Here is a 22,987-nt window from a genome sequence, read left to right on the forward strand (position 1 = left end):
ATCAAACAAACAAGCAAACAAAGTATATAAAAAGGGGAGCGGTCGACAAGATGGGGAGAGAAGGGGAGGAAGCACACAAACACAACAATTGAGGGCAGGGACATCGGGAGATGTGTGGGAGGTAGAGGGCCTGGGGGGAGGCAGGATAGGTATAAAACGGAAGAACACCAAGGACTTCCAGGAAAGAAGACAAAAGTCACCTCAAAAAAGTGGATTTGGGGTGAAATTAGCAGGGGTAGAAAAGATCAAGGTTTTGGATTGGGCAAGATAAGAGATGGTGGTGAACAGCTGTTTTAAAGACCTGGAGGGTGGAGTGGGATTTAAGAGAGTGAGGGAATTTGTTCCAGAGGCGGGAGAAAAGAGGAATGAAGGAGTGAAGGTGAGCAGAGAGTCTTGATTTTGGCAGTTTAACCATAAGAGGGTTGCAGGCAGATCTTGTGCGACCTGCAGGAATATTTGGGGGACAGAGCCCAGAGAGAGCTGGGGGAGCAAGGCCGGAGAGGAGTCGGTAGAAGACGGAAAGACCACCAACCTGCCTGCGGTGAGTAAGTGAAAGGCCCTCGGAGATAGCGTCATCGCGGGAGATTCCAATGATTCTGAACGCTTTGGTTTCAACAGCGTGAAGACGAGCTAGGTGTGAGGCAGGAGCACCAGCCCAGAGGGGAGAGCAGTATTCCATTGAGCTGCGGATGAAAGCCTTGTATGTGGTGAGGAGCTCAGGTGTGCCAAGGAAGGACTTCACACGACGGAGGATGCCCAGTCGGCGACTGGCTTTGGAGGCCAGCTTGGAAATGTGGTTTTACCAGGAAAGATCATGGCAGATAGTGAGACCCAAAAGCTTGAGTGACAGAACTTCTTGGAGAGGATTATTCAGAAAGTAGATGATAGGGTTGTCCAGTCGGTCTTTTCGGAGAGACATCGTAAGAGTGTGAAATTTGTCAGGATTGAAAGACATGTTCCACTTGTTTGCCCAGTCTGTGATTTTGTCCAGGTCTGCAGAGAGTGAGGAGGCTGCAGACTGCCGATCTGAGGGATGAGGAATGGAGCGGCAGAGACTGGAGTCATCAGCAAAGAGATAGAGAGGATTTTCAAGAGAGTCAGAGAGATCAATGATGAAGACCAGAAAAAGCACAGGGCCCAGAACACTGCCTTGGGGATCTCCAGCCTGAACAGGAAGAGGAGATGAGAGAAACCCATTCAGGGCCACACGTTGACAACGACGAGAGAGGAAGTCCGTCAGCCATGCGTGGAGATTTCCATGGATACCAAAGGAGGAGAGTTTGGTGAGCAGAGCGGAGTGCTAGACCGTATCGAAGGCACGTGATATGTCGAGGGAGACAGCTCTAATTTCCTGTTTGGCATTGAGGACCTCCATCCATTGTTGAGACAGCAGAAGCAGCATGTCCAGAGTAGAGTGACCTGGTCTGAAACCAAATTGATGATCAGAGATCAACCCATTGGAGAAGAGGAAAGATTTCATATCCGAAGCAATGATGGATTCCATGACTTTGCTGATAATTGGGAGAAGGCTGATTGGTCTGTAGTTGCTGGGATCTGTTTTTGCACCTTTTTTGTGCAAAGCGGTGATGTTGGCTGATTTCCAAGCAGATGGCAGTTGACCTTGAGCAAAAAAGAGGGTGAAGAGAACAGAGAGAGGGAGTGAAAGAGCGGAAGAACAGGATTTTAGGACCCGTGGGCTGATGCCGTCAGGTCCAGTTGCAGAATCAGAGTCGAGGGTTGACAGAAACTTTTCCACCTCGTCAGGAGGAAAGGACACGGAGTCCAGGAGCAGCTGGCTACAACTGGGTATGGTGGGTACAGCGAGGGATGGGCTTGGGACACAAGATTTAGAGGCAAACACAGAGTTGAGGCATTCAGCTTTTTCACGTGCGGAGTCAGCTGTGTAGCCATTTGAGGTAAGGGAGGGGATGGAGGGGGAACAAACCCCAGAAACAGATTTGACCAGACGCCACCAGGATTTGGAAGAGGGAGACAGATAAGAGAGTTCGGTCTTGAGAACGGAGAGATATTGTTTCCTGGCTCTCCTGAGGGTGGACACACACTTGTTTCCGGCTTTGTGAAAGGAAATGAGATTTCCTTCCGTTGGATTTGCTTTCCAGGAGACGAAGGCAAGTTGTTTCTGGGCAACAGCCTCACCACAAGATTCCGTGTACCATGGACGTGAGGAAGGGTATGACAACTGAAGACGAGATGGGATAAATCTGTGCATGAGAGAGAGCAATTTACTTTGGAAGAATTCCCAGGATGAGTTGATGTCAGAGGTGGTGGAGATGGGAGACCAGTCCAGATGGTTGATGGCTGCTTGAAGACCGTGCCTGTTGGCCTGAGTGAAATGCCAGACTCGCCGACGCTGAGGAGGCTCCCTGAGAATGGTCAGAGAGATGTCCACTTTAACAAGCACATGATCAGATGAGCCGATTGGAGCAGAAGAATAGCAGCAGACATTTTCAGGGAAGTTAGTCATAACCAAATCCAGAAGAGAAGATGCTCCGTTGACTGAGATACGGGTCGGGAAATTGACAGATTATGTCAGTCCCAGTGAGTCGCAGAAGTCCTTTGCTGAGGAGCCATGGCTGGTGAGAGAGGTACCCACACCCAGCCAACTGGCATGGTGACAATTGAAATCACCACATATGAGGAAGAGAGAGTTGAGTAGACAGAGTTGGTCCATATTATCAGACAACGAGATGTAGATGGAGTCATCACTGTTTGGTGGACGGTACAACACACATATGAACAAGAGGTGGGAGCGAAGGGGAAGCCGTAGCCAGAGGTATTCCTGGGGGTGAGGTGGAGAGAGTGCAGTGCAGGGCGAGTGAGGAAGAGAGTTTTTGATAAAGATAGCAACCCCACCTCCAGGACGAGGCTCAGGTCTATCATACCGGAGGAGGGAGTAACCCGGGAGAGATACTAAGGAATCAGAGACATCATGAAGGAGGAAAGTTTCTGTTAAGCAGATCACATCTGGTTTGACAGAAGCAACCTGTATGGAGAGATCAGTTGAGTTTGAACGAAGGCCCCGGATGTTTGAGGTCCATACCGTTAATGAAGAGGAAGGGGGAGCATCGGATACAGAACAGGGGGGAGGAGGGGTAGGGCAAGATGTGGAAGAGGTGGAAGAGGTAGGGAGAGCTGTTGAAGGTGTGTCAGAGATTTCAGAATAGCTCGGAGAAAGGGAAGGATGGGGCAGATAAAAGGTTTGATGGTGATTGGGTGAGGCACAATGAGGTGTTATTTGAGGAGGGGGAAGAGCGAGGCAGAAGGTTGGGGGAAATGGAGGTGAGAGTTGGAAGAGGGAAGAAGCGGGGAGGACGCTTTGAGGAGGGGGAGTGAGAGGGGGGAAATTGAGAAGAAATGAGGGTGGGGAGATTTGAAGGGGAGGGGCGAGGGGGAGTTTAGGAGGGAAGGGACAAGGGGAGGGATTTGAAAGGGATGGGATATGGGGGAGATTTGGAGGGGAGGGGTGAGGGGGGAGTCTAGGAGGGGAGGGGTGAGGGGGAGTCTTGGAGGGGAGGGGTGTGGGGGGTTGTTTAGGAGAGAAGGGGCAAGGGGGGAGGGGGGAGATTTGAAAGGGATGGGTGATGGGGAGGATTCGGAGGGGAGTGGCAAGGGGGAAGATTTGGAGGGGAGGGGTGATGGGGAAGATTTGGAGGGGAGGGTTTATGGGGAAGATTTGGAGGGGAGGGGTGAGATTGGATTTTAGAAAGTGTACGATTAATGGGAAACGAACATTTATTGCAAAATGAGTTTCTTGTGACCTTCGAGTCAAAAATACGTTTAAGGACGCTGAAGGGAGGATGGAGTGCAGGAGAGTTTAGGGAATGTAGAAAAGAGGCACTGAAAGAGATGGAATTTTTTTTTGGGATGGATAGATTTGGTGAGCAAGTCGAAAGCAGCCTTTTAAAGAAGAAGAAGAAGAAAAAGGTGTTATAATATACGACGGAATACAGAACTTGAGGGGAAAGTGTAAACATTTTAAGGTTAATAACAGTGAACGTTAACAGTGAACAGTAAAAACTGTTATTACAGTAACAGTAATAACAGTGAACGTCGTTTGAAGAATGAACGAACGAACGAATAAGAACGAATAAACGAATGAGAACAAAGAATAAGAACAGAGAAGGAAATGTTTTTTTTGTTTTTTGTTTTGAGTTGATTTTAAACAAGGAAGTAGGCTATGGGGTGAAAAGACTGGGAAAAGCAGAGAACGAAAGTTATTGGAGCACAAAAGACGGACCGCTGAGAGGAAAACGAAGCCTCAAGGTTGGACACTGGACAAGGCCTCAAAAGACACGGCACGATTTAACACGATTTTCTATACAGGTATGAAAGATTTGCACCGAAAATCTTCCTCGGGACACACGATACGTACAACACCATAAAATAAATACAGTTATAACGAAAATACAAATGGGAACAATTACTTAACTTCGATTTCGATGGAGAGTGTGGACAGCTGCGAATAAACGAAAACCTCGCCGGCAAGACCGGAAGCGGAAGTCCATAGATAAGAAGATACTTATAAATCGAGTTATGGTCAGCAAAATGATTTTCAAATCACACATGACCTTTGACCTGTTCAATCTAAAATTAAATCAGTGCATTTTTGTATTACAGTCCTTCACTGTGTCAAGTACGTTTGAAATTTATTGAGTGGTTCACAAGTTATTGCAATAACACAGATGTTCAATTAAAGGGCACTTGACATTTTCCTTTCACCTTTTGAACACATAACTGAATCAATGCATCTATGTATTACACTATTACAGTCTGTAGTTAAGCCAAAAAAAGAATGTAATTGCTAATCTCAACACAAAATTATCGATCCGTGTGGGCAGCAAAATCAGCCGAAACTTGTTTGCCTTATTTCTGTTGAATAGTTATGCCACGTTTGGTCAAAATCCTTTCAGCGGTTCCCAAATTATCATGGTAATATAACAAAAATCTGTTACCTTCAGCTAAAGGTCACATGACCTTTGACCTTTTACCCCAAAATATTATCAGTTTTACTTTGCATCATAGTACATAATTGTACTAAGTTTGGTTAAAATCCCTTCAGCGGTTCACAAGTTATCCCTCCACCCACGTTAGACGCTCGACGAACTAAAATTGGCTTCTGTCAGCTAAAAGTCACAGCACCTTTGACCCTTTGAACCAAAAATCCAAACAATTCATCTTTGCATCATAATACACTTTTGTAACAAGTTTGGTAAAAAAAAAAATCCCTTCAAGTTATTGCGGCAACAGAAAGTTATCACGGATGGACGCATGCACTGACAGCAGGACGGACATAAAATCCTGCCCCAAGCTTACCAAATACTCAAGCTGTGTAAAGACCAGAAGTAGCACCAGAAAAGTAATGAAGGCAGGAAGAAGTTTTTGATAGGCTTGTTGAAAGGTGTTGCTGATAACTGCATATGCACGAACAAACCGTATCTGTCGCAGCATCTGCAACCACGTAACCAGAAAAAGAAAAAAAAAATCAACCATCACTAAACTGCAGATATTGCTTATGCAAACTCATGGGGTTTTGTAAACAGGAAAAATGCACATCACCATCAATACTTATGTATAATCGGCATGTCGCGACGACCCACAGGGAATGCCGAGACGACCATGTCCAGAAGGGCGGCCACAGAGCCTGTTGCAACATCTAATGTTCTATCTTATGACAAGGGATGCTCTGCAAGTGAAGAAGACAACCTGCTGTTGCTCCCAAATAACTATTGAGTTTATAGAACACCTTACCCCATGCAGTGCTCAAGTATATAATTCAACTGAAACAAAATAATGATTTCAAACGTCGCTTGATATGGTCTTATACGCCACCTTATTTAATATGTCCAATTACTGCAAAACTGGAGGTTTTTGGAAGCAATAAGAAGGTGATTTGTGTTCTACGGTGTTCAAGGTGTAGTTAAATTGAAATAAATAAAGATTGTAAATGTCATATAACAACAAATTCCAGAAGTTTACCACCATTGACGCAGTGGCTTTTACACCACCTTATCTAATACGTTACAGGTTACATTAGGTGTCCGTGCCTGTTGTTTACGTCCTTTATAACGTCCTTAAAAACAGTATCTCCTGTTTGGGATGATTTTCAATTTTGTTTGACTGCCAGACAGACAAGGTATCTTAGTCCTCTCTGCACAAGAGTGATTGGGACGAATTCAAAGACAAATTACTGTTAAACTACAGGTTAGTTTTCCAATTCATTTTCAAATTTGTGTTCAAAATATAACATTCAATTGACATAAAGTTGTTCCTTGATCATAAAGGAACGTTTGTGGATTGACGGACGGACACACAGAAGTTAACCAATTCCTTAGCCCTGCTTTTCGCTTCCCGTGTGGGGGGGGGGGGGGGGGGGGGAGGAGGGGGTAACTACTGGATGGGGATAATCTATCGACACCGAGAAAGCAGAGGACTGTTAAGTACCAGTCAATGAGATGGATGTTAGCAAAAATGCCAAAAAATGAAAATCCAAAAAAAGCATTCTCACCTTGAGAATAATTAGAAAGAGCAGGAACGCAGTGACATCCTTCTCTACACTTTCCAGGAAAGCAATGGGGTATAAATTAATAAAGCTACTAGAATCCATTTGAAAGCTTGTGGAGAGCTGGAGAGCGATGACATGGCGATATAGATGAATTGTTGGAGAGCAGACAGACAAGAAAAGGATCAACCACTGCACCACGTGCCAGGGGCTTCGCACGTAATTCCAGCCCTGCCGTTGAGCTTTCATCACCTCAGACACCAACAGTAGGGGAACAAAGGCAAGCAAACATCCCTGCAGAGCAGATGAGCATGTAATGCCCATACATGTTACTCAACATAATTAACTGAATTGATAATAATCAGATGATGTACATCTTAAACTTCCCTTTCTCTCTCCATCACTTGATGTAACACATAACATATGCACACACACACACCCTGGTGGAAGGGGGGCCTGCGATTTGGCGGACCCGAGTGGAAGGGAGGCCTGAGATTTGGTGGACTCGAGTGGGAGGGAGGCCTGAGATTTGGTGGACCCAAGTGGAAGAGGAGCCTCAGATTTGGTGGACCAAAGTGGGAGGGAGGCCTGAGATTTGGCGGACCAAAGTGGGAGGGAGGCCTGAGATTTGGCGGACCAAAGTGGGTGGAAGGCCTTAGATTTGGCGGACCAAAGTGGGAGGGAGGCCTGAGATTTGGTGGACCAAAGTGGGAGGGAGGCCTGAGATTTGGCAGACCAAAGTGGGAGGGAGGCCTGAGATTTGGTGGACCTGAGTGGGAAGGAGGCCTGAGATTTGGCAGACCCGAGTGGAAGAGGAGCCTGAGAAAGATGAGCACCAGTGGCAATGGTGCACGTGAGCAAACAAGCACACACACACACAAAAACACAATCATGACAATGTGCAGTGAGTGGAGGTGTGACCGACCATGAGAACAAGACTGATATGTGGTTCATCAAATCTGTGCAGGTGGAAGGACCACACGTTGAGTTGTGGCACAGCTCCACCAACAGGTGGAAACTCCACAAATACTGTCACCACCGAGTGCAATCGTACAGCAGGTACCCACTGCACATACTCCACAAAGACAGCACGTGTCCTGCCGCAAAAGAGCATGCAAAACATGAAAATTACCAAGAAAAAATTCAAGATGTCATTTTCTACTGTCACTGCGAACTCAACTAGTCACAATCTCTACAATCACATCCGCTAATGTCACAAACCAGAACATCAAGCACCGTCTGCACAATCTCTTCTCCAACCACCATTCCCTTCACCATTCCTGGTATGAACAACAACCCAACCATGAACTGGAATGGCACTCGGAAGAGGGCATAACTCTGCCACTTTTTGGTGCCCACTAATAGGTCGGATCTGGATTCGGACCTGAACCAAAATCAAATCATTTGTTCTTGTCACCTAAACAAGTCAACCTAAACAAGTTTTGTCATAATCCATCCACAACTTTTTGACATATCATGCTATGTATCATTTTTGGTCAAGCAGTGGTAGCTGGTGTTGGGCTAGCGGCTAGGGTGCCGGCTTAGGATCCGAGGATCCTGGGTTCGAATCCTGGTCGATCGCTGAATTAACGCCAGGGGGGTTGACTCAGCCTGTCATCCTTCCGAGGTCGGCTAATTGAGTGCCAGTTCACTGGTAATTCCCTGTTTGTCGTTAAAGGTGGCAAAAAGGGTTGGCGTCAGGAAGGGCATCCGGCCGTAAAACATTGCTTCAAAAAAGGGGACCGAAAAACAACAACTACCACGTCCCCGAAAAAGGCCAACCCCCGCTTTGCGGGGAAAAATGGCCTCTAAAGGTGGTTATTATTTTTATTTTTATAGTGGTAGCAGGCAGATAACTGCCTTGCATTGATTTTTTTTCATTTTTTAACTCTGGCTTACCAACCATCGATCCAGTTGTTCCTCTCCAGCTCACTCAGTATATTGTGGCTCCCAGACCTGGTGCTGGATAATGGATGAATGTATCCTCCACACCCATATGTGCGCAGTGTCCCATAGTGCCACACCCTGCGACACACAGCATACGTATTGGCCATATGGCCGTCAGTCCTTTCTCCTGAAAAATACACAGGACTGATAATGTGGGCATTCAAGCAATATGATTGATGTTACTATTACTACAACCAATCGGTATGGTGTCAATCATAAATATGTCTTCCCAGGATATGCAAGAAATATTGAACAATCTATTTTTATACATACAAAGTCAGGGATCATGTAAGAGCGAGAACACAGATGGGCAAACAATGGGTGAGGGGACTGGGGAGGAATGGGGGAATGTGGGTAGAAGAGAATGCATGGGGTGGGCAAGATGGATTCAGAAGGAAACCCTCAGGAGGACAAACTGTAAATTTGGAAGGAGTAGGGATTGGGTCGGTGAGGGGTTGGACGGAGGGGCGGGGGTGTGGTGAACAAGGGTAGAAAAGGTCATGGTTCTGGATGGGGGATGATCTGATGTGGTGGTGACCAGCTGCCTTGAAGACTTGGAGTGAAGGATTAGATTGAAGAGGATGTGGAAGTTGATACCACAGGTGGGAAAAAAGAGGAACAAAAGAGTGGAGGTGAGCAGTGATTGTGGATTTTGTTCAATCATTCATTGTTTCATTATTGTATAACATTGTGATAACTCACAAAAACTTGATATTCGTTTTGATGTCTGGTGCTAATCTGGTCATTTTAAATTTTTGCTTGATTTTCCATGAAAGACGCATGCGATCTTGGGAACAAACACAGAGGAATAGCTCTACACAGGGCACTACCAATGCTCATTACCTAAAAGCAAAAGCTGTGCAATGGTCATGGTTTTTTTTTTAAGACATGCAAACACACAGGAACCAAAGGCCTACAATTTTAACACCACTGGGCAACTGTATATTGAGAAAAAAACGAGAACGGCACTCGGTAAAGCGCAAACCTCCGACAGACTGAACGTTTTGTTTACGTTTACGTTTTGTATCCCAATGATAGGCGGGATCTGGATTCAGACCTGAACCAAAAATCTAATCGGTTTGTTCTTGTCATCAAACCAACTCATCTCTCAAGTTTTGTCTGAATCCATCCACAACTTTTTGAAATATCATGCTATATATCGGTTTTGGCCCTATCACTCAATGTTGAAGAATCACTTAAAAAAAAAAATGTATCGGATCCGGATCCAGATTCGAATCTTCCTCAAAATTGAATAAAATCGTCCTTGTCACACTCAACCTCTCCACCAAGTTTCATCCGAATCCATTCACAACTTTTTGAGATATTTTGTTCACAGCCAGACAGACAGGGGTGAAAACATAACCGACATCTACCTTTGGTGGCACAGGAGTTAACCAGTGCAGTATTTTTGTTTCGGAATACCTTGAGGTGCTGGCAGTGTATGCCCACGAATTGCTCGAGTTTGCCGCCACTTCACTCCATCCGACTTTGTAGGGTGATGTGTCTTCAACTTCATGAAGCAAAACACAACTGGTCATACCTGTCCAATCGCCATGCAAAGTGCACGGCCCTGAGAAACAATGAGCCTTTAATATTGCTCTCACTCATACAATATCTACAAATATTATTGCACAATATGATCAAACAAATGCAACAATTCCATACATTTTTATAGCTTGCCTACTCTTCACAAAAGATCCGTGGGATCTTTAACGTATCATCCTGCCTGTGAAACCAGGATGGCAGTTGGGTCGGGATTCAAACCCAGGTGAGACAGCTCAGAGGCGAGTGGCCATCCTGTCAGCCTTGTAAATATGCTTGATCACAGCGATATTGTCGCGTGACTACCATCTGGTGAACACCGCAGGGTGACACAGATGACCAAACGAGCTTTAACCTCGAGGCGTTCAATTCAATGGCGTGGGGGAGAAGCCTCAAGCGCTTACCTTCACGGATGCCACCGGCAGTCTACAAACCTGCAATAATTAATTCAACCGACACAGGATTTACAATGTACGAGAAAATGCCGGCTTTATTAACCAAAATGCCGGAAACAAAGAAAATGCATGATAAACTAATTTGCTAATTGGAGCGCTTCCACACAGACCCAAATACACACAATGGGATAAAATAAGTGAAAAATAAATATGTGTAGTTTGTGGCACTTAGATCGAATCGGCTCTTGAATCTCGTCAGGAATCGTCAAAACCCCCTTGCGTCCTTGGTGGGGAAATGCAGGCTGCACTGTCGTGGGCGTGAATTAGGCCTCGTGCACCCGCATTCGCCCAGCTGCGCTCGTCTTCGTCGTCCGTGCATGGGAAACCGCAGTTCTCGGTCCGCAGTTCTTCCTCCTCACAATCACTATGAAGATGTCGGAACACGACCGGTCGTGATGAATCTTCCTTGCGCAAGAGCAATAGCGACCGTTCGCAGTGGAATCCAGAACGAGAAGCAGAAAATGTCGGCACACGACCGTTCACCACCAGATCCAGAACCCGAGAGACAAAATGTCCGGCGTCCTAATTATGTTGTACTTGAAGCTCTGACGTCATCCCACGACGTCTCTGTCATCCCAGAGGAAAATCCTCTCTATCTCTTTGCTGATGACTCCACTCTCTCCTGCTCCATACCTCATCCCTCAGATCGGCAGTCTGCAGCCTCCTCACTCTCTGCAGACCTGGACAAAATCACAGATTGGGCAAACAAGTGGAACATGTCTTTCAATCCTGACAAATCTCACACTCTCACCATGTCTTTCCGAAAAGACCGACCGGACAACCCTCCCATCTACTTTCTCAACAATCCTCTCAAAGAAGTTCTGTCACTCAAGCTTTTGGGTCTCACTATCTGCCATGATCTTTCCTGGGAAAACCACATTTCCAAGCTGGCCTCCAAAGCCAGTCGCCGACTGGGCATCCTCCGTCGCGCGAAGACCTTCCTTGGCACACCTGAGCTCCTCACCACATACAAGGCTTTCATCCGCAGCTCAATGGAATACTGTTCTCCCCTTTGGGTTGGTGCTCCTGTCTCACACCTAGCTTGGCTTCACGTTTTTGAAACCAAAGCGTTCAGAATCATTGGAATCTCCTGCGATAAAGCTAACTCTAAGGGCCTTTCACTAACTCACCGCATGTAGTTTGGTGGTCTTTCTGTCTTCTACCGAATCCTCTCCGGCCTAGCTCCTCCAGCTCTGTCTGTGCTCTGTCCCCCAAATATTCCTACAGGTCGCACACGATCTGCCAGCAACCCTCTTATGGTTAAACTGCCAAAATCAAGACTCTCTGCTCACCTTCACGCTTTCACTTCACAGCAGTGTTCATGTGTTTTTGTACCTCTCCCACCCCCCACCTCCCTTCCCGTGCCTCCTCCCCCCAAGCCCTCCCCCTCCCACAGATCTCCCGATGTCCCTGCTCTCAAATGTTTTACTTGTGTGCTTCCCTCTCTCTCCCCATCTTGTCTCCCGCTCCCTTTATCATAGAGTCCGATGACAGAACCTTGAGTGATACCAGAAATAATGTGGTGGGGGTGATAGATGACCAGCAAGGAAGCTAGAAAACTCGGAGATGGGCTGTGGCTGAATACCATACATTGGGAGCTTCGCTAGGAGCCCTCTGTGCCAAACTCTGTCAAAAGCTTTGCTGATGTTTAGTGCAAAAACTCAACTATCTCCGAAGCACTCGAGAGCTGAAGAACATTCATTGGCAACGTCGGCCAGGAAGGTATCCAGTGGACCTGGCTTTGCGACAGCCATGTTCATGGTCATTGAGGGGAGAGTATGATTGGAGGTGGGTTAAAATTTGTTCATTCATGAGAGCCTTCATGACTTTGGAGACATTAGAGGTCAAGGTGATTGCACAGTAATTGGAGGGATCAGCCATGTTGCGTTGCCCTTCTTTGGGACAGGGCAGATATAGGTGCGCTACCAAGCGGGTGTGCTTCCGTGTTAAATTTGGACTTAAGACGGCCATACATGAAGCGACTGCTTTGGTGTTTTGGAGCCCCACATCCGACTGATTAACACTTGTGGTGAAAGGCTGTAAATGTGACAACATTGAAAAATAAATACAATCGAGGCTGTTCCATACTTTATGTCACTGGGGTTGTTAGGGTTAGGGTTAGGGTTAGGATTAGGGTTAGGGTTAGGGTTAGGATTAGGGTTGTTATGTGTAACACAGAGTAGGATGTACCTGGAGCTGATCGGATCTGTCGCAAACGAGGTGTTCCCAGCATGATCTTCATGCCTTGCATCGCGGCAGGACTATCATAGATTTCCATTAATAGAACATCACCCAACCACTGCCACAGCTCATGGGCCCTGCGAAAAGAAAGGTCGATAACCAATATGGCTGGACAACCGTTTTCATATCAAGTTTCATAAAATCATGTTGCAGCAAGTTTTTATAAGGGGTGCTTAATTATCACAATTATTATAATATGTAGGTAAACCTCATCTTTGAAAAAATACTTCACAAACAAGGTTTCACCATTTGATATCAGCAAAATGGCCGCTCGTATTGTGTGCATTGAGCAGGCCTTGTCGGGCGACTGCATGAATGACTGCAGCGTTGTTTCTGTACTCCGAGTCCCAGTGATTGAGCAGGAGCACAAGCAGGAGGAGGATCAGGTAAACTGCTCCGGCCTGTCAATGAAATATAAAGGTGATACAGTTGAGCAAATTCATTCCAGAACATGATATAGGACATAAACCACCTTTAGAGGCCATTTTTCCCTGCAGAGCAGGGATTAGTCTTTTTCGGGCACCGTGGTCCCCTTTTTGAAGGAATGTTTTATGGCCGGACGACATTCCTGCCGCCAACCCTGTTGGTCGCCTCTTGCGACACACAGGGAATTACCAGTGAACTGGTGCTCAATTTGCCGACCTCGGAAGGATGACAGGCTGAGTCAACCCCCCTGGTGTTAATTCAGAGATCGACCGGGATTCGAACCCAGGATCCCAGGATCCCAGGCCAGCACCCTAACCGCTAAGCCAACGCCAGGAACATGATATATAGGATATACAATACAAAAATAGATTAATAGGGATGAAGCAGGTAAGTGGAAATCAAGAGTGAAAGATAATAAGCATGGTTTACCTTGAGCAGTCGGTGCAGAGAACGCAGTTTGGAAGCCTCGACCTTTGCCTGTAGCAGTCCGTATCCCAGAGGTGCCCGCACCTTGCACGCGGTATCTTGTGAGGGGACACCCAGCGGTTCCTCCACGAGGCCTCTATCTACATAAGGGTCCAATGGCCGAACCAGCAAAGCCTGATAAAGAGCTATCCCCAGGACCTGCGTGCACCAGGTGGCAAAGCACAAAGGAATACCAGCAAAATTAGCCAAAGGCCTTTGGCTTGTCAGGCCTATGTTATATTCACACTCAGGCCAGTGTGTAGGTAGTAGTGATGATAAAGTAAAAAAAACAACTTGTATGTCGGTAGTAATGCTCATAGGCATATAAATAAATAATTCAAGGTTGTATGTACAGCAGGTAGTAATGCTCATAGGCATATAAATAAATAATTAAAGGTTGTATGTACAGTAGGTAGTAATTCTCATAGGCATATAAATAAATAATTCGAGGTTGTATGTAGGTAGTGATGCTCATAGGCAAACAAATAAATAATTCGAGGTTGTATGTACAGTAGGTAGTAATGCTCATAGGCATATAAATAAATAATTCGAGGTTATATGTACAGTAGGTAGTAATGCTCATTGGCATATAAATAAATAATTGAAGGTTGTATGCAGGTAGTGATGCTCATAGGCATATAAATAAATAATTAAAGGTTGTATGTATGTAGTGATGCTCATAGGCATAGAAATAAATAATTCAAGGGTGCCCGGAGGGCGTGAATGGTGTTGGTGTCCTGTTTTCTGAGGAGTTTGTAGACAGTGTGGTGAGTGTGACGAGAGTGAGTGATAGGTTGATGATGGTGAAAATGATGATTGGAAAGCTCTTGGTGAACGTCATCTCGGGATATGCTCCGCAGGTTGGTCGGAGCGATGAAGAGAAGGATAAATTCTGGTGTGCGATCGAGAAGCTGATGGAAAACATGAAAGATGAGGAAGTTGTTGTGGTAGGAGGAGACCTAAATGCACATGTGGGAAGGAGTATGGACGGTTTTGAGGGAGTTCATGGGGGTTACGGATATGGTGTGAGAAATGGAGAAGGTGAAAGGATTTTGGAGTTTGCTGATGGAGCTGATTTGTTGATTTGTAATACTCAGTTCCAAAAAGAGGATAATAAGCTTGTTACATACACGTCAGGTGGGTCGACGACAAACGTTGACTACCTGCTGGTGCGTAGGCGACACAGGGGGCACCTCCGGGACACAAAGGTGATCCCGGGGGAAGAGGCTGTTTCACAGCTCCACTTGGTTGTCTGCGACATAAGGGTGAAAGGTGCGAGGAGAGCTCGGCGGGTGAAGTACCAACCGAGAATGAAGGTGTGGAGGTTGAAAGAGGTGACAGTGAGGGAGGCATTAAAAGAGAGGCTGAGTAGGGTAGAGGATGATGTGGTTGAGCTTGAAAGTGGTTGGATGTCAATGAAAGCTAGTCTGTTGGGAGCCGTTGGTGAGGTATGTGGATGGACAAAAGGACCACCGAGGCACTCGGAAACATGGTGGTGGGATGATGAAGTTGGAAAGAAGATTGACGAGAAGAGGAAGACGTTCAAGGAGTGGCAGAAGGCGAAGGGTACGGGGGCAGAAAAAGCAGAGCATGAAAGTTATAAGGCAGCCAGGAAGGCTGCAAAGAAAGAGGTAGCAAAGGCGCAGGATGCATGTAGGAAAATGTTCGGAGAACGCTTGGATTTGGAAGAGGGTCAGAGAGCAGTATTCAGGATTGCAAAGCAGATAGCGAAAGAGAGATGTGATGTGGGTAATGAATGAATGTACATTCATTACATGGGTAATGAATGTAGAGCAGCAACAAACGCTGGAAAGGGTGGAAAATCGAATGGTTCAGTGGATGTGCGGAGTATCGTTGAGAGAGGAAGACAAATGATGAATTGCAAAAGATGATGGGAATAGAGCCTGTGATTGATGCCGTGAAGAGAAAAAGGTTGAGATGGGTTGGTCATGTGTTGAGACTAACCCCTGCTCTAGCAAGGAAAATTGCCTTAAAATGCCTGTTGTTGTTGTTGTTGTATGTTCATAGTAATGTTCATAGGCATATAAATAAATAATTCAAGGTTGTATGTAGGTAGTGATGCTCACAGGCATATAAATAAATAATTCAAGGTTGTATGTAGGTAGTAATGCTCAGAGGCATATAAATAAATAATTCAAGTTTGTATGTAGGAAGTAATGCTCAGAGGCATCAAGGTTGTATGGTCTCGTTGATCATATATAATTCAAGGTTGTATGGTGACAGTGGAGATGGTAAACTGTATACACTCATAAATAAATAATGGTTCTCAAAATCATTTGCATTACAATCCTGTACTGTTCCCTCCAGTAAATAAAATAAATTGCCATAATCTGGAAACAAAATCGTGTGTCCCATGAATTTTGGCTCCGATCCCAAAACCATTTGACTTGCCTCCTGCTCAGATGTTACTGCATAATATCCCGAATGTGAAATAAATCAGTCCAGCCAATTTTGAGGAGAGGCTTGGGATGGACGGAATGACAGAAACCCCTCCGCAAAATACAAGTCCCCAAACGGGCTGACACCTGGTTGAGGGCTAAAGAGTTATGCAAAACATAGAGCTGAGAATAGATTGGGAAAGCTATTTCAGGTTTATAATCGTAAGACAGCCACAAAAAATGATCTCGTCCTACCGTAGCCTCTGCCCAGTGTATGTGTCTATGTCCTGCCTTTCCCCCTGCCTACATTCTTAAACCTTCGCTGTCATGCATCTGTCCTTCACTAGAGTTTTCCTTAGCTAACAGCCAATGGGCACACACCATAAATTATGAACGAACAGACTGCGTTGACCAATGGGCACGTACTACGAATGATCTGATGGGCCCCGTGGGGCATAATAAAAGCACGCACACCACATGTGGGGTTATTGTCCCCCGTCGCACAGTGGAGCAAAAGGGGGACTATGGTTTTCCCCTCCGTCCGTGTGTGCGTCCGTCCGTGCGTGTGTGCGTCCATCCATCCGTGCGTGCGTGCGTGCATGCATGCGTGTATGCATGCGTAAGCGAAGGACCGAATTCTAATTTGGTGTGTGGGTGCAACCCACGTCAAAATACAAGATGACCGCCGCCATGTATGTCTGAACCTTGTGAGCGGAATATCTTGAAAAATAAGCGAAGTACCAACTTCTAATCTGGTGTGTGGGTGTATCTGGGCACAAGGAAGAACGCTATTGAAAATTGGGTCGCCACGTCAAATACAAGATGGCCGCCGCCATGTATGTCTGAACCTTGTGAGCGGAATATCTTGAAAAATAAGCGAAGTACCAACTTCTAATCTGGTGTGTGGGTGTATCTGGGCACAAGGAAGAACGCTATTGAAAATTGGGTCACCACGTCAAAATCCAAGATGGCCGCCTTGCGTCTTCCACTTTGTCAACTCACATCACTTCACCGACAGGGGACCTAGGCGTAACGCTTGTTCTTCTTCTTCTGTCCCAGAGTCCTGGTTAGTTGGATGGCTCACTGCTGTTTGTTGTTGGAGTTATTGCTGGTCTGGGTTCGTGGCACAAATCGTGGTTCATAAGGAGCTGGGGTGCTGGGAAGGTTGTTGGCACTGACATGCAAGGCACAGTGAGGACAAGCCCCGCACCCGGCCTCTGCGCACCCGAGCGAGGACCCACACCATGGCAAATGCAACCCACACCAGTTGGATTATCATCTAGATGATAGGAAACCTCTGTGAGATTTAAGCCAAGGAGGGATAACTGGAGTGTGTCGCTCATCATCTGATACCCAAAGGTGTTCTACCTGGCCTGCGACTGCCCTCCAAATATTAGGTGGTGCAACACCACCAGGCACATATAGACTGTTGGTATTGGTTGGTTTCAAATATCCAGGAATGAAGCGACCACTCGAGTTTAGTTCAGCTTCTTGTGTGGGTTGATCATTCCCAAACTGGGAATGCATATCTCACTATGGGAAAGTAAGGGGATAGTACAGTTGATCGAATTGCTTTGGGGTTGGCTCCACACTTGGAATTCACCAACTTGCTGAATTTAGCTTTCAGTTTGCTCACATAGGCTTTACATGTCAGGGAAGGGTCTATGGTCACCACAAGGTAGACAGGAATTGTGTGTCCAAGTATTTTGAGAGAAGGAATCTCTCGTCATTCCAGGTCATCCCCCATACAAAGTCATAATTTTTTTTACCCCCGTTAACCTTCCCCGCGTCCACCTATTTTCTACAGTCCACCAATTAATAAATAGAGTGCCACAAGGCATAACTAAAACTGATCCAAAATACCCCAAATTAGCCCCACCTTGCGGTTAACAAAGTGAATTATTTGTACAATTGTGTCTTACAAAAACAGTTGGCAGTGTAAGCACCTTGAGAGGCTCAAGTGCAAAAAAGGAAGTGAGGAAGGAGAATGCACAGGAAGTGAGCCACATGAGAGCGACGCTGGGTGAGAATGCCAGGCCATACAACGCTGCCATGAAGAAACATGTGACCAGAAGGAGCAGGCTGAATGCATGTGCTGCGTAAATGCAGCCATAAGGCAATGGAGCTTTCTTCCTTGTATCCGCCATTGCTGCTCAAAACAAACATGAAGAGGTTGAACGATGTGCCAGGGATTTCTATTTATTTTGTGCAGGACTATCCTTGACCCCTCACCTTAACTATCAAGTCATGTTACATTGATAGTTTTATCTTGTATATCATAAATTCAGCAATGACACACACATGAGGTTTCACTTACCAGTGTCTCTTGAGGAAATTGAGCCAAACTTGAGCTTTGAAGAATGCGATCCTGGTTCGCTGCCATGGTCTTGTTCCTCAAAAACATCTTGTTCACCCTTTGCCACATATTCTGTCATTGACTGTCTCTCTTGTAAAGCACAGGTGGCCATGTCTTCCACAAGGTCTTCATCTGGTAATAATGGTAAGAAAACGTGAGGTCGTTTTGACAAATAAATAGCAAGGAAGAAATAACGAGAAAAAAAAGACGTAACATGTCATAGCCCCCGTGGTTTTAGTAATATTGCTGTATGGAGTTAAAGGCCGTCAGTCGGCCATATTTGTTCGGATTACAAAACAAAATCTTCTGCATATGTATCCTAATGTATTGTATTTGTGCCAAGTTTGAACAAAATTGGTCCATGCATGTCGAGAAATGGTTGGGCACATGTTTGAGTTACAAAATGGCCACCAGTCAGCCATCTTGGATTTTATCTCGAAAGAAAATGACGTGCATATGTAACCAATCATTCATTTTCTGTGTGTCAAGTTTGAACAAGTTTGGTAAATACATGTCTGAGAAATGGTTGAGGACGTAGTCAATATCGGTTTTCTTTACATATAAAATGGCTGCCACTCTACCAGTCAGCCATCTTTGATCAGATCACGAAACAAAATGGTGTGCATATGTAATACATCATGTATTGTGTTTGTGCCAAGTATGAAGAAAATCGGTTCATACATCTCCGGGAAATAGTTGAGGACGTGGTCAATATTGGGTTTTATACAACGAAAATGGCCGCCAGTCTACCAGTCGGCCATCTTTGATCAGATCACGAAACAAAATGATGTGCATATGCATAACATCATGGATGTAGTAAGGGCATTTTATGAGATATTTCACAAATCTGTTAACTAAATTGTTACCAAAAAATTTCTTCACCAATATGTTTGTAAAGGTGTGTAATAACATGTGTTAAAATGTTAAAGTTCAACTCCTGTGGGAAACCCAGAAAAAAAGCTGTTGAATTCGGGTACCGAAAAATTATTTTCGAGAATTTTTGTTTTTTTTAATCGGCCCTTAAGTAACTTGTGAGGGGTCAAATAAGGGTTTTTCATGATTCTGAGTTGATTGTTAACATTTATATTTTCACTTTTACATTTACACACAAAGTAGCTTTTATTTCACATACATATATAATACTCAAGAGTTATTTCTCATTCACAATGTCAGAAGTTTCAACAGTCATTGTCTATGTCTTCTTCAGACTCAACAACATCATGACTGCAGTTTCTGCACGTAATGCCATTACAGACTCCACAGGCCGAGATGCACGTGACCCCATTCTTCTTGCAGCTGCATCGCCGGTTGCTGCAATCTCCATGACAATTACAGCTCGTGAACTGCAATAGCTCCTCAGGAGCCGTGGGGTCCAGTGTTGGAACTGGCTCATACCCATGCACATACCCATGCCCATTGTGGTCTGCAAGTCGCTCGGTTCTGATAAAGACCTTGATCACATCTACCATGTGGTGGTACTCCACCCAGAGTGCAGGTGTTCTTCCTCCTTTTGCGAGTCGTTTGAAGGTTTCTTCAAACCTTTGCTCAAACACTGGCACTACTGGGTCTGAGTGTCTGGCTCCCATCTTCCCATCAGCCACCTTCTCCATGAAGGTCTTCATGTCACCACGCTCCTCCTCAGTGAAGGCAAGTTTCATGATGTGTTGATAGATGGCTGCATCGATGAGGAGGTGAACACGGATTGCCTTGTCAAAACATCCTCCATCCATGATGTGGTTGGCTGTCGTACTTCCAGGATAGATCAACTGGATCACATCTAGTAGTCCAGAATCTTCCATGATGTTACCCATTGATCCAAGATAAGACTTCAGCAGGTGAAAACCACCCAACCTTGGAATGACGGGTAGATTTGCCTGCTTTATTATATTCACAGCCTTCAGCCAAATCGGAAGATCAAAGGTCACTATAGCGACCCCAGCGCACCGTATGCACTCTTTCAGAGTGGTGAAGATGGTGTTGAGGTCATTAGGGTCTCCTTCAATAACTGGGTGGAACTCGATCTGTGTGCTCTGCTTTGCATCATTAGCATGGATTCTCTTCATCCAGCCATTCCAGTTGGAGTGTGGGAACTCAGGATCGTTGGCTTTGATCACCCACCCTGCTGCCCAGAGTGTGTCACCTGGAGTGAGGAGTGGCTGATCATGAGCCAGGGAGGAGGAAAGCTCAGCGAGGGGGAGAAACATGATCGCGTTCGTTCCTATCTGTTTCCTGTTCGTAAATGGAATAATCTTTACTTCAGTTCCTCTCAGGATCTTAGCTTTGTCGAGTGCCTTCAACTTCACCTGGGGGAAAGCTGCTGTTGTCTGTGGATCTGGCAAAGGTGGTGCCGGAGAGGTGACTTCGATCCAACCCATTGAGTGAAAGGGAGTGTTTCCGTGAATAGAGACAATGTTTAAATCTATATTGTCTCCAACAAACTGAGTGACTGCATTGTTTGTTTCCCCAACCTCCATAAAGACCACCTGATCATTACTTGACAATTCACTTTCACTGGCTGGCACTTTGGCTGTCATCACTGATTGATCCTCAAGCGCAGCATCAACCGCAACCTCATCATTGATCTGTTCATCGGTTTCCTCCACAATGGTGTCAAGAGTGCCAGAAGTATCTGGAACATCATCTCCACTCCTACTATTAAGGAAGCAGTATTTGTAGTTTTGTGTCTCCGTGTAAGACTCAGTGTATCCCAGCCGGTGGAACTTGTTGAGCATCCATTTTGACCCAAATCTATGATCAAGTTGTATGGCAAGCCCCATTTGGTGTGGCAATACTCCAGACCGAGGTCGACAGGCCTTAATAAAATTCTGCCCCCAAACGGCAACTCTTTCGTCTGTCTTGACAATCGGTCTCAAGAACATCTGAAGGCTTGCAGGAACAAGTGTCAGCTGACTATCGATGTCAGTCATACTGTGTGTGGTGGGGTATGACTTTGGACCTAAATCAATCAAGGCAATATCATTGGATATGAACTTGAGTGCCGTCTTTATGATCTGAGTCTTCTCATCTCCATGGTCAAGATTAGCATGATGCGCTCGCAGAATATTGTCGGTGCCATCTTTGAGACAGAGTACATCTGCCCTTCTTTCCTGTGTTGTGAAATACAAGGTGTCTTCGTATTTCTCTAGAAGTTTTATCTTTAGCCAATGCTTTGAATAAGAAAGGCTCTTCTCTGGTGACTGATCAAACTCCTGCAGCTTTTCATGGACTTGGTCCATGTTCATTACCCCATGCTCTAATTCTGAGTCTAACCATTCGCAGAATTCAATAAAAACTGCCTCTCGCTCCTCATCAATACTCCTCTGTCCTCTCTTCCTTTTTCCTTCCTCATCAGTCTTGGACAAACTGTCACCTCTCGCAAACATAAGTTTGCATCGCAAATTGTACAGTGTTTCTTCTGCTACCAAGTCGTTGATCCCTTCCAGGCGTCCAGTGACTTCAGTGCCCCAGTCATCCCCGCGACTCCGTGCTGTCTTCAGCAAGCTTGCCTTCAGTGTATCTGCAGTCAAATTATCTGGCACTCTGTATTTCTTTCTAGCTTGTGGTGGATTATTTTTGTAGAGCTGGGCTGGTTGGTTGCAAAGAATGCATACATCCTTATACAGGAGGTCAACTGACTGTGATCTTCTCGAACTGCAGCCAGTTGATGAATTGAACTCACAAGTAGTGCGTCTTCTCTTCAACTTTGATGACTCTTTCTCTGCCTTTGATGCTTGAGCTGACTTCTTGGTGGTTGCAACAAAGTTGTTGTACAGATCATTTTTACACTTCTGGTGGTACCTCAGTTTTCCTTCCTTTTGAGCCTCCTTCATACGTTCCACAACAGTAACATTTTCGACAGTTTCTGCTTGTTTCAATAAAGTTGAGTATCCCTTTGGAGTTGCCTGTATGAGCCTTTCAGCTGGTGTATCCGAGCGTGCACAGATGAAGCAATTGAGCACAGGTGGAGTAACGTCTTCATCCATATTGCGAGACTCCATGTCCTGCAAAGTAGAAAATGAGATATATTTAGAAATTATTTTTCCACAAAGGAGTGTCTGTGGTGAAATATAAATGTTAACAATCAACTCAGAATCATGAAAAACCCTTATTTGACCCCTCATAAGGTACTTAAGGGCCGATTTAAAAAATTAAAATTCTCGAAAAAAAATTTTCGGTACCCGAATTCAACAGCTTTTTTTCTGGGTTTCCCACGGGAGTTGACCTTCAACATTTTAAGACATGTTATTACACACCTTTACAAACATATTGGTGAAGAAATTTTTTGGTAACAATTTAGTTAACAGATTTTCATATGTTTCCCTTACTAATGAAGAAAAACGGTTCATACATCTCCGACATATGGTTGCGGACGCACGCACGCAAGGACAGACGGATGGACGGACGGACGAGACCTAATCCATAAGCCCCCATTTTGGACTATGTCCAAAATGGCCTCGAAGGCTGATAAAAGATAAAGAAAAGATGGCCTCTAAGCTGCCCAGCCTGGGTTTGAATCCCAACCCAGCTATAAACTGTCTTCCTGGTAACCCAGCTATAAGTAACCAAGTGATTTTGCTGTGAAGGGTATTTTTGATTTATTGATTAATCAATTAATTATTTAATTCTTCCATGAATT

General features: G+C 45.2%; 1 protein-coding gene across 1 annotated transcript in view; it reads right to left on the reverse strand.

Moving 5' to 3' along the window:
* Window positions 1-22,987, reverse strand: part of LOC137428138 (polycystin-1) — a 211,301-nt gene that overhangs the window by 61,837 nt on the left and 126,477 nt on the right. Inside the window, exons 32-41 of the mRNA XM_068118069.2 lie at window positions 18,313-18,483; window positions 17,942-18,144; window positions 13,561-13,755; window positions 12,952-13,106; window positions 12,655-12,782; window positions 9,890-10,037; window positions 8,420-8,545; window positions 7,446-7,617; window positions 6,527-6,814; window positions 5,335-5,469 (exon numbers count right to left, since the gene is read on the reverse strand). Coding sequence (XP_067974170.2) covers window positions 5,335-5,469; window positions 6,527-6,814; window positions 7,446-7,617; window positions 8,420-8,545; window positions 9,890-10,037; window positions 12,655-12,782; window positions 12,952-13,106; window positions 13,561-13,755; window positions 17,942-18,144; window positions 18,313-18,483 — 1,721 coding nt within the window. The remainder of the gene's footprint in view (window positions 1-5,334; window positions 5,470-6,526; window positions 6,815-7,445; window positions 7,618-8,419; window positions 8,546-9,889; window positions 10,038-12,654; window positions 12,783-12,951; window positions 13,107-13,560; window positions 13,756-17,941; window positions 18,145-18,312; window positions 18,484-22,987) is intronic.

The sequence above is a fragment of the Myxine glutinosa genome, chromosome 5, assembly GCF_964187855.1.
Source record: "Myxine glutinosa chromosome 5, kmMyxGlut1.1, whole genome shotgun sequence".
Taxonomy (NCBI): domain Eukaryota; kingdom Metazoa; phylum Chordata; class Myxini; order Myxiniformes; family Myxinidae; genus Myxine; species Myxine glutinosa.